The 14,541-nt window shown below is 35.8% G+C and overlaps 2 protein-coding genes across 2 annotated transcripts in view; one reads left to right on the forward strand and one right to left on the reverse strand.

Moving 5' to 3' along the window:
• The window catches only part of LOC127868154 (E3 SUMO-protein ligase CBX4-like), a 175,071-nt gene that overhangs the window by 18,446 nt on the left and 142,084 nt on the right, over positions 1 to 14,541 (reverse strand). The window lies entirely within an intron of this gene.
• Positions 1 to 14,541, forward strand: part of LOC127868156 (COP9 signalosome complex subunit 3-like) — a 23,391-nt gene continuing 8,850 nt past the window's right edge. Inside the window, exons 1-11 of the mRNA XM_052409786.1 lie at positions 1 to 165; positions 2,376 to 2,505; positions 3,646 to 3,758; positions 4,287 to 4,336; positions 5,510 to 5,602; positions 8,224 to 8,298; positions 10,053 to 10,157; positions 11,645 to 11,734; positions 12,082 to 12,132; positions 13,915 to 14,016; positions 14,429 to 14,500. Coding sequence (XP_052265746.1) covers positions 108 to 165; positions 2,376 to 2,505; positions 3,646 to 3,758; positions 4,287 to 4,336; positions 5,510 to 5,602; positions 8,224 to 8,298; positions 10,053 to 10,157; positions 11,645 to 11,734; positions 12,082 to 12,132; positions 13,915 to 14,016; positions 14,429 to 14,500 — 939 coding nt within the window. The 5' untranslated portion in view covers positions 1 to 107. The remainder of the gene's footprint in view (positions 166 to 2,375; positions 2,506 to 3,645; positions 3,759 to 4,286; positions 4,337 to 5,509; positions 5,603 to 8,223; positions 8,299 to 10,052; positions 10,158 to 11,644; positions 11,735 to 12,081; positions 12,133 to 13,914; positions 14,017 to 14,428; positions 14,501 to 14,541) is intronic.

Here is a 14,541-nt window from a genome sequence, read left to right on the forward strand (position 1 = left end):
AAAAATATATATTCTGTAATATGAATGATGCAAGCGATATTATGGAAGACTTGTAAAAAAAACTGAAGTGAAAAAGAAGGTGGAACAAAGTCGGAACTATAATAATTATGTCTGTCAGCGCTCTGGAACAGTATGTCATCACTGTGAGAACTCTTTCTGAGCAGGGTAAGAACTTGTGGCCCAAATGTCACGAGTATTTTGTAGAATTGGAAGAACATTTGAAAAGCATTTTGATGATTTTCAATTTATCATCAGAAATTCCCAACAGTTGATGTTTTTAAAATAATTTGGAGTTTCAATTTATTTACCGGTCACTGACGTTTACCATTTCCATGATATTTAATAATCCACGGCAGACAGGTCATGTTTACTTTGATTGATGGAGGTTTTGTCCCTCTAACTGGCTCTTCTACAGTTTTGTGCCACTGATTTTTGTATAAAGGAGTGAGAGGTTTTGTCCAACTGATATATAGTACTTTTCATGATGTGACAATCGAATATCTCATTTTGAATTATGAGTGTTGTGGCTGTTATGTTACTGTTGAATAAATATATTTTAATATATATTATAATTTCAAGCGACTTATTATGAAAATTGGTTAATTTGTTTAATAAAACAGCAATAAAAACTTGATGTGATTTTGAATTATGAGCGTTACATTGACATCAAAATATATAACAAAATAATGCATTAAATCCATTGCAATGATTTACTTGATATTGCACATGTATACGCTCAATTAGTGACTTACAAACAATAAGTGACACAGGCCTTAATTTTTAACAAGTAAACTAGGGTTACTGCGTATCAGTGTATTAAGCCTTTGTCTTCAAATATTTTTTTATCATAATGAATCAAAGAAAACACATCGGTTCTTTGTTATTTTATCCATTTTGTGAAGAAATTAAGTTCCATTATGATATGATGGGACATTTTATCTCGATATTGGCTGGGTTCTACTTACGGTCGGACACCATTTTGTTTGTTATGAAGAGTATTGCGTATTTGTGTATTAACGGTAAGCCGCTTTGTAGATTACAAGCATTCAGTTCGGACCTGTCATTGGTGTACTTCATAAGAGTAATTGTTCGTTAAGTAAAACACATACATATTTTCCTTTTATTTCAGAAGTATGCATATTTTTATGTTTAATATATATAAAGAATATGTTCATTTTATAAAAACATAACAAATAAACTGAAAATTATTGCACATTTCAAAAACAACAACAACTTAGCAATAACTATGAACTTTCTAGTCCTCTAGTGTCAATATAGTTTTTACAATTTCAGATTGACTTCTCTTCAGATCAAATTTGACGATAGTAAGCAACTGAAAATAAAAAAACATTAATTGGAAACACTCAGGGAAAAATATACGAGAAAAAAGCAACATTTTATTTTAATTGAATGGTATGAAGTTTGAGCTAGTAATAGTAATCATAGTAGAATTCCCATATATGTAAAAATACAGCACCGTCTAACACGCGCATCACCATGTGATGTCATTTTACTAATGCATGTTTCTATTCGGTAAAATAGTAATCGAAAAACATGAAATACTTTCTCAATCCTTAACAAAACTCATGCAACTGTGCACGATTTTGACACTGACATAATATTTTGTTATTAACAAGAACATACTTACCTGTAGACAGGCGATTTTACGGTTATTTGTTGTTTATAATAAAGTAGCTAACAACTTTTAAACATTCAGCATCGGAACTAAGTTTAAACTTTTGGGGCTGATATTCGGCATGTTTTGGATATGTCCTACCCACCGATACGCAGTACTTGCAGTATATACAACTCAATTATCTTTAATGGCAGCGTGGATTATTGAATTTTTTCAATCAAAGATGTGTAAGTTTTCCAATATTACAAATTTGCATTTGATGCAGGGATTTAACCCTTACCTACTAGAACACTAGCATGGCACTAATTGACTTCTAGCTGAGCAATCAGGTGGCTGGTATTTTATCCAGACACACTGTCACACACAAGCTCCTTCTTCCAATTAAGTTAAGGCAAACAAAATGTATGCTTTAGTTGAATTGTTGACACTTTGAAACTAAACATGGGAGGACAGACTGGAAATTGTGCCAGCTTGAGGGCTTGCATTGACTTCCATCTAGATGGACACCAGTATTTGTTTTTAGAAGTTTTGGGTATCATAATTTTCAGATTTTTTTTTAAAATATCATTTATTGTTATATATTAATGCTCAGGTAGACTTGTATATATTAATGCTCAGGTAGACTTGTCATTAACAGTTCTTTTTGTTATTCCTGTTGCCCATACATTGTCTCTTAAAGTAAACTGTTGTTAGCAACTTCTGATAATAACTGTCTGATAATGCGATTTTTGTTTTTCAGGAAACTTTGCTCAATTGTGTGATTTCATCAGCAAAAGTGTTGAAACACTCGGCAAAAATGAAGGGCCCCTGAACAATGTTTTGGCAACTCTGGATGTTCAACAGTACTCACTGGGTGTTCTAGGCATTCTGTGAGTATCAGAAACTTAAATTAACATATAAGGTGACTATGGGAACTTCACAATGAGGAATCAAAGAATTCAAGTAAATGTGTGTATTATTTTGGATGTCATTTGGCTCTTAAACATAATTTATGTACTAAACATAGAAAAGCTGTGTTTGCTCAGTTATGCCAGAACAAATGGAGCTATTATAATGAAACTTATACTTGTTTGTTTTATATTAAGACCTTTTCAAAATCACAACTACTAAAGATAAAATATTAAAGAACAACAACAACAATATTTACGCTCAATTGTGCTTTACAGAATTAAGCTATGGAAATAAAAATTCTTACAAAGATACCTTATATTGAGACCTCCCTAGGATAAATTTCACACCTTTCCAGAATAGAAATAGACCAAATAAAAAAACAACATTTTTTTCTTCCCTGACTCCTCTCCTACCTCCTATTTCATACCCAGACCTGTCATTTAGCGCTGACATTTGGCTCCATTCCAAATCACATTAAAGAAAATCCCAAATGAATGCCTAAAATTCCCAATGGAAAGTTAATTTATTTTTTATGCCCACGAAGGAGGGCATATAGTGATCGGACTGTCCGTCCGTCTGTCCGTCACACTTTGCGTTTAGGTTTCGAAAATGCTCATAACTTCTATGTCGCTTCAGATAGCAATTTCATATTTGGCATGCATGTGTATATGGACAAGGCCTTTCCATGCACACACAAATTTTGACCCCTGTGACCTTGACCTTGAACTTAGGGTCTGCGTTTAGGTTTCGAAATCTGCGTTTAGGTTTCTAAAAAAGCTCATAACTTCTATCAAGCGTTTATAGGGGGCATAAGTCATCCTATGGTGACAGCTCTTGTTTAATTATTATTTCAAATTATTGTCTCCCTATCAGGCTCTTTTGTTTTGAACCAAAACAAATATAAGAACACTTTATTTGTCAATTTGATATTTTTTGTAAGAAGAAAATAGCAACTTAATTTCCCAATTTTTGTATAAACGTTTTTTCCACATTCAAAACCCTGCCCTTATTCCCAAAAAGGTGGAAAAAACACACATCATATTCTGCATTAGCCATATGCTTGAAACAATTTTCTTAAATATTGTTTTTAGCAATGATATGTTCTTTTTCTCTTTCAGTTGTGTAAAGTACAGTATGCCAAATATTGCTGATTTTGAAACCCTGTTTGTACAGACACAAGAGTTCATTCTCTCATGTAATGGGGAACATGTACGATACGCCACTGACAGTTGTAAGTTTTGATATATGATGAATGCATTTCAAGGGTTTAAGGTAAAACTGTTACTGAACATTTCTATTTATGGTACAATATGTTAATTCTCAACAATGGATTTGCAATGTGTTGTTTACATAGTAATGTTAAAAACAATTTTGGTGATTCTTCTCCATGTTCAGATATTAGATGTATTGTATGACTATATCCATTATTGTACCAAGTTATCACTTCATATATTTACATAATTATGTTATTTGTAAGTAAAATAAGGTTTATACCTTGTGTATAAAACTTTAAAACTGCTACAATGAGGAATTTCAAGACTATTTTATACTTCGTTTGTTATTCTGCTACATGTGTGTGTATATATGTATAATAAAATAATATGTTTTTAATTTGGTGTCTTTCATAAAAATTTAAACAATCTGACAAACATCAATTTTATATATATTTGTAAATTTTTAATTTATAATTTGTACTAATTTATTCCTTTTAAATGTTATAGAAACTATTGTTTATTTAATTGCACTTGTCTTCTTTTAGATGCAGACTTATGCCATAAATTTACACACAATCTTGTGGAAAGAAAACAGGTTTGTATGTTTGCCATCGTTTTGGTTCAATAGTAAAAAAAACTCACTGTGCAATAATTTTGGTGCATGTTATAAGAATTTTTTTTTTCAATTGGTCTACAACTAACCTCCCTTATATACTGTATGAGCCACGTTCTGGCAACACTGGGCTAACTGCAGTTGTGTACAGTGTTGTCCCAGATGAGCCTGTGAAGTCTGCACACTTGGGGCTAACTGCAGTTGTGTACAGTGTTGTCCCAGATGAGCCTGAGCAGTCTGCACACTTGGGGCTAACTGCAGTTGTGTACAGTGTCGTCCCAGATGAGCCTGTGCAGTCTGCACACTTGGGGCTAACTGCAGTTGTGTACAGTGTTGTCCCAGATGAGCCTGTGCAGTCTGCACACTTGGGGCTAACTGCAGTTGTGTACAGTGTTGTCCCAGATGAGCCTGAGCAGTCTGCACACTTGGGGCTAACTGCAGTTGTGTACAGTGTCGTCCCAGATGAGCCTGTGCAGTCTGCACACATGCTAAACAGGGACAACACTCTCTGCTTTTATGCTATTTTCCTTTAAAAAAGGTCTCTTCTTGGCTTCTCTACAGTTTAGGCAGAAAGTTAAGTTCCATATTAGCCTGTGCAGACCAGTTTGCCCACCATTAAGCTCATATATTAAAATGTTTGCATTGGTGTAGTACATAGAGTGTTGGTGTTGCTAGTGGAATGTTAGGGCGGGTTTTCAAGATCTGCCCAAAGACACCAAGTACTTGTTCTACAACAAAACAGATTCAAGTGTCTCCACAAGCTAAAGCTTTCAATGAAATTGGGCTTTAATACATAAGTTTAGAGTGCATGAATACAAATAAGAATTCCAAACTATGTATGTCATTAAAAAATAAACCAGTAATTTCAAGGTACATAAAAACTGAAACCAGTATGTATACGATAGGAGGTTTGGTATGATATCAAGTTGATATCCATTTATTTGAATGTATTGTTACTAAATGAAAATAACAATTAACAAATACTAAAACCATTAACAGATTTTATTTGGATAAATGCTTGCATCTTGGAAACACTTGGCACACCACACAATAGTCTGTTTCCAAGCCTCACATGATAAAAGATCATAGTTATTAAAAAACTCACCTTATATTGTCCATATATGTTTATGAACCTGCTTTGTTACTGTTTTTCAGCCAAACAGGGGAATTCCTATACTAGTGATGGCGATAAACAAGATTCAGTTGTTTCCTGCCCAGCTTACCTCAATACATGCAGACCTGTGTCAGGTTTGAGCAATGAGCATAGATTGATGATTGAGCCGCACTCTGGGAAAATGGGGCTTAATGCATGTTTGTGAACTGTCATCCCAGATTAGCCTTGAAAGTCTGTAGATGCTAATCAGGAGCTACTCTCTACACCAGGCTTGATTTGCGTTTAGAAGAGACTTCCTTTGAACAAAAAAGTACATAATAGCTCAAAGTGTTGTCCTCGATTAGCTTATGCAAACTTCACTTCCTAATCTTGGGCGACAGTTTAAAACCTGTGCTCCCAGAGCCAGACTCAAATGTATTCACACACATGATAAGTTTGCTAAACAAGGGCATAATGTGTTGTTTTGAGCTCACCTGAACACAATGTGCTAATGGTGAGCTTTTGTGATCGCCTTTTGTGCGGCGTGCAGTGTCAACATTTGCCTTGTTAACACTAGAGGCAACATTTATTGACCGATCTTCATGAAATTTGGTCAGAAGATTTGTGCCAATGATATCTTGAACCAGTTCGAAAATGGTTCCGGTTGGTTAAAAAACATGGCCGCCAGCGGGCCAGGCATTTTTCCTTATATGGCTTTTTATGGCTATAGTAAAACCTCGTTAACACTCTAGAGGCCACATTTATTGTCTGATCTTCATGAAATTTGGTCAGGAGATTTTTCCCAATAATATCTTGGACGAGTTTGAAAATGGCACTAGTTATCCCCCGCCAGAGGCGGAGGGATATTGTTTTGGCGTTGTCCGTCCGTCCGGCTGTCCGTCCTTCAGTCCGTCCGGCACTTTTGTGTCCGGAGCCATATCTTGGAAGTGCTTTGGTGGATTTCATTGAAACTTGGTATGAGTATATATATGCATAAGAGGATGATGCACGCCAAATGGCATTGTACACCATCTGTTAAAAACAGAGTTATGGCCCTTTGTATCTTGAAAAAATGCTTTTTACTATAGGCACTTTTGTGTCCGGAGCCATATCTATGAAGTGCTCTGGCGGATTTCATTGAAACTTGGTATGAGTATATATATGCATAAGAGGATGATGCACGCCAAATGGCATTGTACACCATCTGTTAAAAACAGAGTTATGGCCCTTTGTATCTTGAAAAAATGCTTTTTACTATAGGCACTTTTGTGTCCGGAGCCATATCTTGGAAGTGCTTTGGCGGATTTCATTTAAACTTGGAATGAGTATATATATGCATAAGAGGATGATGCACGCCAAATGGCATTGTATACCATTTGTTTAAAACAGAGTTATGGCCCTTTGTATCTTGAAAAAAGGCTTTTTACTAAAGGCACTTTTGTGTCCGGAGCCATATCTTGGAAGTGCTTAGGCGGATTTCATTGAAACTTGGTATGAGTATATATCTTCCGCCAGAGGCAGAGGGATATTGTTTTTTCGTCGTCCGGCTGTCCATCCGTTGTCCGATTTGCACCCATCCTCAAACAAAGCATATGTTGCGGGGGATATCAATTCTACGAATTTGCTCGTTGGCTGAAAAACATGGCCGCCAGGGGGCAGGGCTTTTTTCCTTATATGGCTATAGTTAAACCTCGTTAACACTCTAAAAGGCACGTTTAGTGTCTAATCTTCATGAAACTGGGTTAGAACATTTGTTCAAATGATATCTTGGATGAGTTAGAAAATGGTTCTGGTCTGTTGATAAACATGGCCATCCAGGGGTGGGGTATTTTTCCTTATATGGCTTTAGTAAAACCTTTTTAACAATTAAGGGGCCACATTTATTGTCCGATCATCATGAAACTTGGTCAGAAGATTTGTCTGAATGATATCTTGGATTAGTTCGAAAATTGTTCCTGTTGCTTGGAAAACATGGTCGCAAGGGTGTGTGACATTTTTCCTTATATGGCTATATATTGCTATATTAAAACGTTGGTAACACTCTAGAGGCCACATTTATTGTTTGATCTTAATGAAACTTCTTCAGAAGATTTGCCCCAATGATTTCTTGACAAGTTTGAAAATGGTTGCAGTTAGTTGAAAAACATTGCCACCAGGGAGCGTGGCATTTTCCCTAAAGTGGCTATAGTAAAAACTTGTTAACACTCATAAAGTCACATTTATTGTCCAATCTTCATAAAACTTGGTTAGAACATTTGTTTAATAATACTTTACCTTGATTCCGGTCTGTTGAAAAACATAGCAGCCAGTGGTCGGGGAATTAATCCTTATATGGCTATAGTAAAACCTTGTTAGCACACTAAAAGTTACATTTTAAGTTCACTCTTCATGAAACTTGGTCAGGACAATTGTTCTAATGATATCTTGGGCTGCACAGAACAGGTCAGTTCCTTTGCATCTCAGGTGAGCGACTTTTGATCTTGCACACCACTTGTTTAAAGTGGTACATTTGTCTGAAGTAAAATTTAAGTCCTTATATATACTGCTATGGAAGTTACTTTTCCTAGGGATTATATGATATGTTAAATTGCTCATAAAAGTCACACACCACATTAAGGATGATATCATAGCGATATAACCATGCAATTCATGTATGATGTAAAATACACGTAAATATAGATACAATTTTCTAAACACAAAATACTCTGCAATTATATACCAAACAGTATTAAAATTCAATATCTTTTACTCAAAATTGCAAATTGTTGATTTTCAGTTGTGCTTGTTATCAAAGAACCTTAAGCCAGCCTTGCAGTTTATGAATGTGGATATTACAGATATCAGCAAGGAGGTAAAACAATCTGCTTCTCAGAACATACATTGTAATTAACAAGTCAGCTCATAATTCAGATTCACTTTTAGTATTTTTCCACAGCTATGGTAGAATGATGAATTTTCAATCATCGGAAATTTTAATATGATCCTTATAATATCAAATGCTAGTTTGTTTGATATTGACATTTAACATATGATATCCAAATTGCAACAAGTGGATAAAATTGCATATGAATTCCTTATTTGTGAATGCATCTTTTTAAAGCTTTCTATTTATGTAGTATGTTCAACTGAAGTTTTTATGCTTCCCCAAATTTTATTTTGGGGAGAGCATATAGTCGCCGCTTCGTCTGTCCGTATGTGCATCTGTCTGTCTGTCTGTCCGTCCGTGCACAATTTTTGTCTGGGCTATTTCTCAGCAACTAATGACCGGAATTCAATGAAACTTTATGGGAAGCTTCACTACCAAGAGGAGATGTGCATATTATCAGCGGGTTCTGGTCGGATGATTTTTCACAGAGTTATGGCCCTTTAAAATTTTTGAAATTTTCCATTAACTGTACATATAGTGCAATTCTTGTCCGGGCTATTGCTCAGCAACTAATGACCGTAATTTAATGAAACTTTTTGGGAAGCTTCACTACCAAGAGGAGATGTGCATATTATCAGCGGGTTCTGGTCGGATGGTTTTTCACAGAGTTATGGCCCTTTAAATTTTCTATAAAAAAATTCTTGTCCCCCCGACTACTGTGCCCTCAAGACGTTTCCTTTTATCTGAATATATAGTGCAATATTGTGACAAAAAAACACTTTAGAGAGCATCACCCGTCTCCGACGGTTTCTTGTTTCAGAAATATGATAGTCTTTAATACTGGTTTTACATTCATTGCATCATGACTACTATGGTTGATGTTAGATGGATGTTTGTTTTACGAATTCTTTGACAGATTGCTTAGTTAATTGCTTATTCTAATAATTGCAAGTAAAGATTTTAGTTTAACAAGTTATAATCTTATCTTATTAGCTCAGAATTTGCATGAACAATATAATATGATGGTAAAAAGGTCATTCATGCTTGATGGCCCTTCACTGTAGGGGACTAAAGGGTTTTCCTCAGTCCTGTCTGTCCGTCTCTCTGACCACAAAATTTGATCACGCAATTACTCAAAAAGAAATTTTATATTAATGTTCATGTAATACAATGTTAAACAACCCTTTACCACTCAGGTATGTTCTTTGAAGTGTTTGATAACCCTAAAACAATATCATTAAATTTAAGACCTTTCTTACTAGATTCAAGTTTTAAAGGCTTCATTTCAAACCCAAGATACTCGCAGGCTGTTCTGGTTTTATAATGGTTGCATATAGCCATTTTTATGCTCTTTTTGGGGGGAGCATATAGTCGCTGCTTTGTCTGTCCGTGCGTGTGTCCATCCGTGCACAATTTTTGTCCGGGCTATTTCTCAGCAATTAATGACCGGATTCAATTAAACTTTATGGGAAGCTTCACTACCAAGAGGAGATGTGCATATTATTAGCTGCTTCTGGTCGCATGATTTTGCACAGAGTTATGGCCCTTTGAAATTTTCTATAAAAAATTATTGTCCCCCCAACTACTGTGCCCTCAAGACGTTTCCTTTTATCTGAATATATAGTGCAATATTGTGACAAAAAAAACTTTGGGGAGCATCATCCGTCTCCGACGGTTTCTTGTCTATTTGTTTATTAGAGGGAATGGTTAAGGCATTGCTGGTGTTGTTGTTTTTTCAGGGTGACCATTACGATGCCAAGGATTTCTTGTCCTATTACTACTATGGAGGAATGATCTACACTGCTCTAAAGCAGTTTGAAAGAGCTCTCTACTTCCTAGAAATTGTAAGTGTAACACATTTGTTGCAATAGGGATCCTTTATGGACTACTTCATGTTTAAGTCTTTATAAATTGATCCGTGTTCTGGTAAATCTGGGCTTATTAGTCCCCTACCGGTGAAACCGGAGAGGGACTTATGGTTTCTGCTCTGTCTGTCTGTCAGTCTGTCCGTCACACTTTTCTGGATCCTGCAATAACTTAAAAAGTTCTTCATATTTTTTCATGAAACTTGAAACATGGATGGATGGCAATATGGACATTATGCACGCCATTTCATTTTGTTCCTATTTCAAAAATTCTTGTTGCTATGGCAACAAATAGACCAGAAATACTGCTGAAAATGGTGGTTTTCTCGATATTGCGATAACTTAAAAAGTTCTTAATATTTTCTCATGAAACTTGAAAAATGGATAGATAACAGTATGGACATTATGCACGTCATGTCATTTCGTTCCGACATCAAAAATTCTGGTTGCTATGGCAACAAAAAGACTAGAAATACTGCTGAAAATTATTTTGTTCCTACGTCAAAAATTCTGGTAATATGGCAACAAATATATATAAAAAATCTGACAATGGAATTTCTGACAATGGTGGAACCGGTAGGGAACATATATTGCTTGGCAATAGTCTTGTTGCATATGGGCAAAGTGTTGTCCCAGATGAGCCTGTGCAGTCTGCAAATGCTGATCAGGCAAGACACTTTCCACTGTTATGGTATTTTTGGTTTAAAAAACATCTCTTCTAAAACAAAATCCAGTACAGACAGAAAGTGTCGTCCCTGGTGAGCCTGTGCAAACGGCACAGTTGGCTGAGGCTAATCAGGGACGACACTTTAGGGACGTGCTTTAAGTCCTGTTTTTCCTGACTGCAGCTCAAATAGCAAGTGGGGTCATCCAAGATGGTCTACTTATTTATTAACCTTTTACCACTTAGATACGTATTTTGATGTGATTGTAGTCCCTTAGAAAGTTAAATTAAATTAAATACCTTTCTTAATTAATTCAAGTATTCAAGTTTTAAGGGTTTTATTTCCAATCCTTAGATACTGATGAGCAGCAAACAGCATAAAACCTAAACAGACTGCGGGTTACTCGCAGACTGTTCTGGTTTTATGCTGGTTACAAAAGCCATTTAAACTTTGCTTTTTATGGAGGAAAGGGTTAACAGAATAGTCAGTGTCAAAATTCCTGTTCTTTGGTAATGCTCATTTATTAAGTTTTAAGTTGTGTTCTTAGAGGGACAATTTTGTTACCATACAAATATTTACATAGAAATTCGTTGAAGTTTATATTTGAAGACAACAGACTTTATGATCTTTCTTTAACATTGACACATACTTTTGCCCTTTGTTATTTTCAAGAAGTAACTACTCTACAATCGTTTTACGTAACTGATTGTTGGATTTTGATTTGTACAGACAAGTCAGAATTTAAATATTCAAATATATGCAATATATGTGCACTGCTGTAAGTAAATGTTCTGTATACAGGTGATAACATGTCCCAGTATGGCTGTGAGTCATATCATGTTGGAAGCCTACAAGAAGTTCATCCTTGTGGCACTGATACTGCATGGCAAGGTGAGATAAGTGAACTTCTGATAATGTTTACCCAAATAGACTGTGTACTTAACATCAATAGTGCTTACTTTAAAGCTTTGATTCTTCAAACAACTGATCCTACCTTATGTTGACCTTGACATTATCCCACGTATGAACATAGCCTTATTCAGATTGGTCAATGAGACAATACTGACAATTTTAACATCTCATGGGAATTTTTTATTGAACCCAGCGTCTTGATTATGTATATTTCAACGAGGGGCCTGTTCCTTTATCAACTGATTTGTTACATTGATATAGCATATTCTTGAATAATTTATTTTTGTATTAGATTTGTGTGTACCGGTATTTGTTTTACTTTTCAGTTACCAGCTCTACCAAAATATACGTCGCAAGTAGTTGCAAGATACATAAAGGTATTGTTACAGTGCATTCAAGTTTAAACTATTGACATATCTTAATAAAACATGTTTATCCATGTCTAAGTCAATGCCATTCATTCTGTACGTCATAGTTCATCCATTTCAATATTGAGTCCATGCATTGTTGTTTTTATGCGCCCGAAGGAGGGCATATAGTGATCGCACTGTCCATCTGTCTGTCTTTCCGTCACACTTTGTGTTTAGGTTTCGAAAAATGGTCATAACTTCTATATCGCTTCAGATGTAACCTTCATATTTGGTATGCATGTGTATATGGATAAGGCCTTTCCATACGCACACAAATTTTTAACCCCCTTGACCTTGAACTTAGGGTCCGCGTTGAGGTTTTGAAATCTGGGTTTAGGTTTCAAAAAATGCTTCTATGTCGCTTCAGATCTAACCTTCTTATTTGGTATGCATGTGTACATGGACACGGCCTTTCCATATGCACACATATTTTGACCCCTTTGACCTTGAAATTAGGGTCCGCGTTTAGGTTTCGAAATCTGCGTTTAGGTTTCAAAAAATGCTCATAACTTCTATCAAAGCTTTTTCAGGGGCATATGTAATCCTATGGAGACAGCTCTTGTTAGTTGTTTCGTTTCTATGTCTTGTTAATTGCTTTTTATGCACCCCTTCGAAGAAGAGGGGGTATATTGTTTTGCACGTGTCGGTCGGTCGGTCCGTCCGTCCACCAGATGGTTTCCGTATGATAACTCAAGAATGCTTAGGCCTAGGATCATGAAACTTCATAGGTACATTGATCATGACTGGCAGATGACCCCTATTGATTTTCAGGTCACTAGGTCAAAGGTCAAGGTCACAGTGACTCGAAATAGTAAAATGGTTTCTGGATGATAACTCAAGAATGCTTACACCTAGGATCATGAAACTTCATAGGTACATTGGTTATGACTGGCAGAGGACCCCTATTGATTTTCAGGTTACTAGGTAGAAGGTCAAGGTCACAGTGACTCGAAATAGTAAAATGGTATCCGGATTATAACTCAAGAATGCTGACGCCTAGGATCATGAAACTTCATAGGAACATTGATCTTGACTGGCAGATGACCCCTATTGATTTTCAGTTCACTAGGTCAAATGTCATGGTCACAGTGACTCGAAACAGTAAAATGGTTTCCGGATGATAACTCAAGAATGCTTACGCCTAGGATCATGAAACTACATAGGTACATTGATAATGACTGGCAGATGACCCCTATTGATTTTCAGGTCACTAGGTCAAAGGTCAAGGTCACAGTGACAAAAAACTTATTCACACAATGGCTGCCACTACAACTGACAGCCCATATTGGGGGCATGCATGTTTTACAAACAGCCCTTGTTTATTTTAAATTCTAAATTATTACATGATATTGGAAAGTTTTAAAACTCTCTTGTTCACAAAACATATGGAATGGTGGTTCAGCACCAGAATTGTATATATAGTATATACTGCGTAAAACAAAATAAAATATTGCACCAAGAAGGCTGCAAAGACCATAGGCTCTATATAGTTCACCATTATTCTGAGCATCTTTTGTGATTTAAAAAAAAATGTCAGAAATCGGACTATGAAATTAAATTTTCTGAGCAAGTTTCAGGATAATTGTACTCAAAAATGCCTATAGAGTGTTCACAACTTTTCACTACATGACTATTATAACTATTCACTTTGTACAAAATATAAATTTCTCTTAAATAATTTTTCAGATAAGCAATCTATGACAATTTTAGCCCTCTCTTAGTATATAAACTTCATATCTTCTGATGCAGCCTGTGTGCCAGCCCTACCATGATCTGGTGACAGGGTATTCCACAAACAACCCAGAGGAACTGCAGAAAGTCATTGACAAACACCAGGAAACATTCATGAGGGTATTCATGGATTGTTTTATGTTTACCTTCCCTGAGTTATGAAAGTTAAATTGGGTATTCGTGTATTTCTTTCCCTCACTAAGCCTTTAAATCCTAGCCACCAGCAGTCTTGGCAATAGTCAGACAGCCTTCAGAAAAGGTCGGAAAAACTATATACCGGTATGCTCCAAGAACAAACTCAAGAATATTGGCCTATATTGGCTGGTTAATTATCAGTACCAATTTATAGTTTATGTTGGTTTTATGCTGTTTGCTGCTCATCAGCATCTAAGAGTTGGACATAGAGCCTTAAAAACTTTAATCTTGTAAAAAAAGTCTTAAATTAAATATCACTATCTAAGGGACTACAAATGCGTCAAAATACGTATCTAAGTGGTAAAGGGTTAATCCTGTTGTTGTTTTTCATTCACAGGACACAAACATCGGTCTGGTAAAGCAGTGTCTCACATCCCTTTATAAGAAGAACATACAGAGGCTCACCAAGGTACATTGTAAACAAGCGATGTGTTTGTGAAACACTATGTC

Source organism: Dreissena polymorpha, chromosome 2 (genome assembly GCF_020536995.1).
Source record: "Dreissena polymorpha isolate Duluth1 chromosome 2, UMN_Dpol_1.0, whole genome shotgun sequence".
Taxonomy (NCBI): domain Eukaryota; kingdom Metazoa; phylum Mollusca; class Bivalvia; order Myida; family Dreissenidae; genus Dreissena; species Dreissena polymorpha.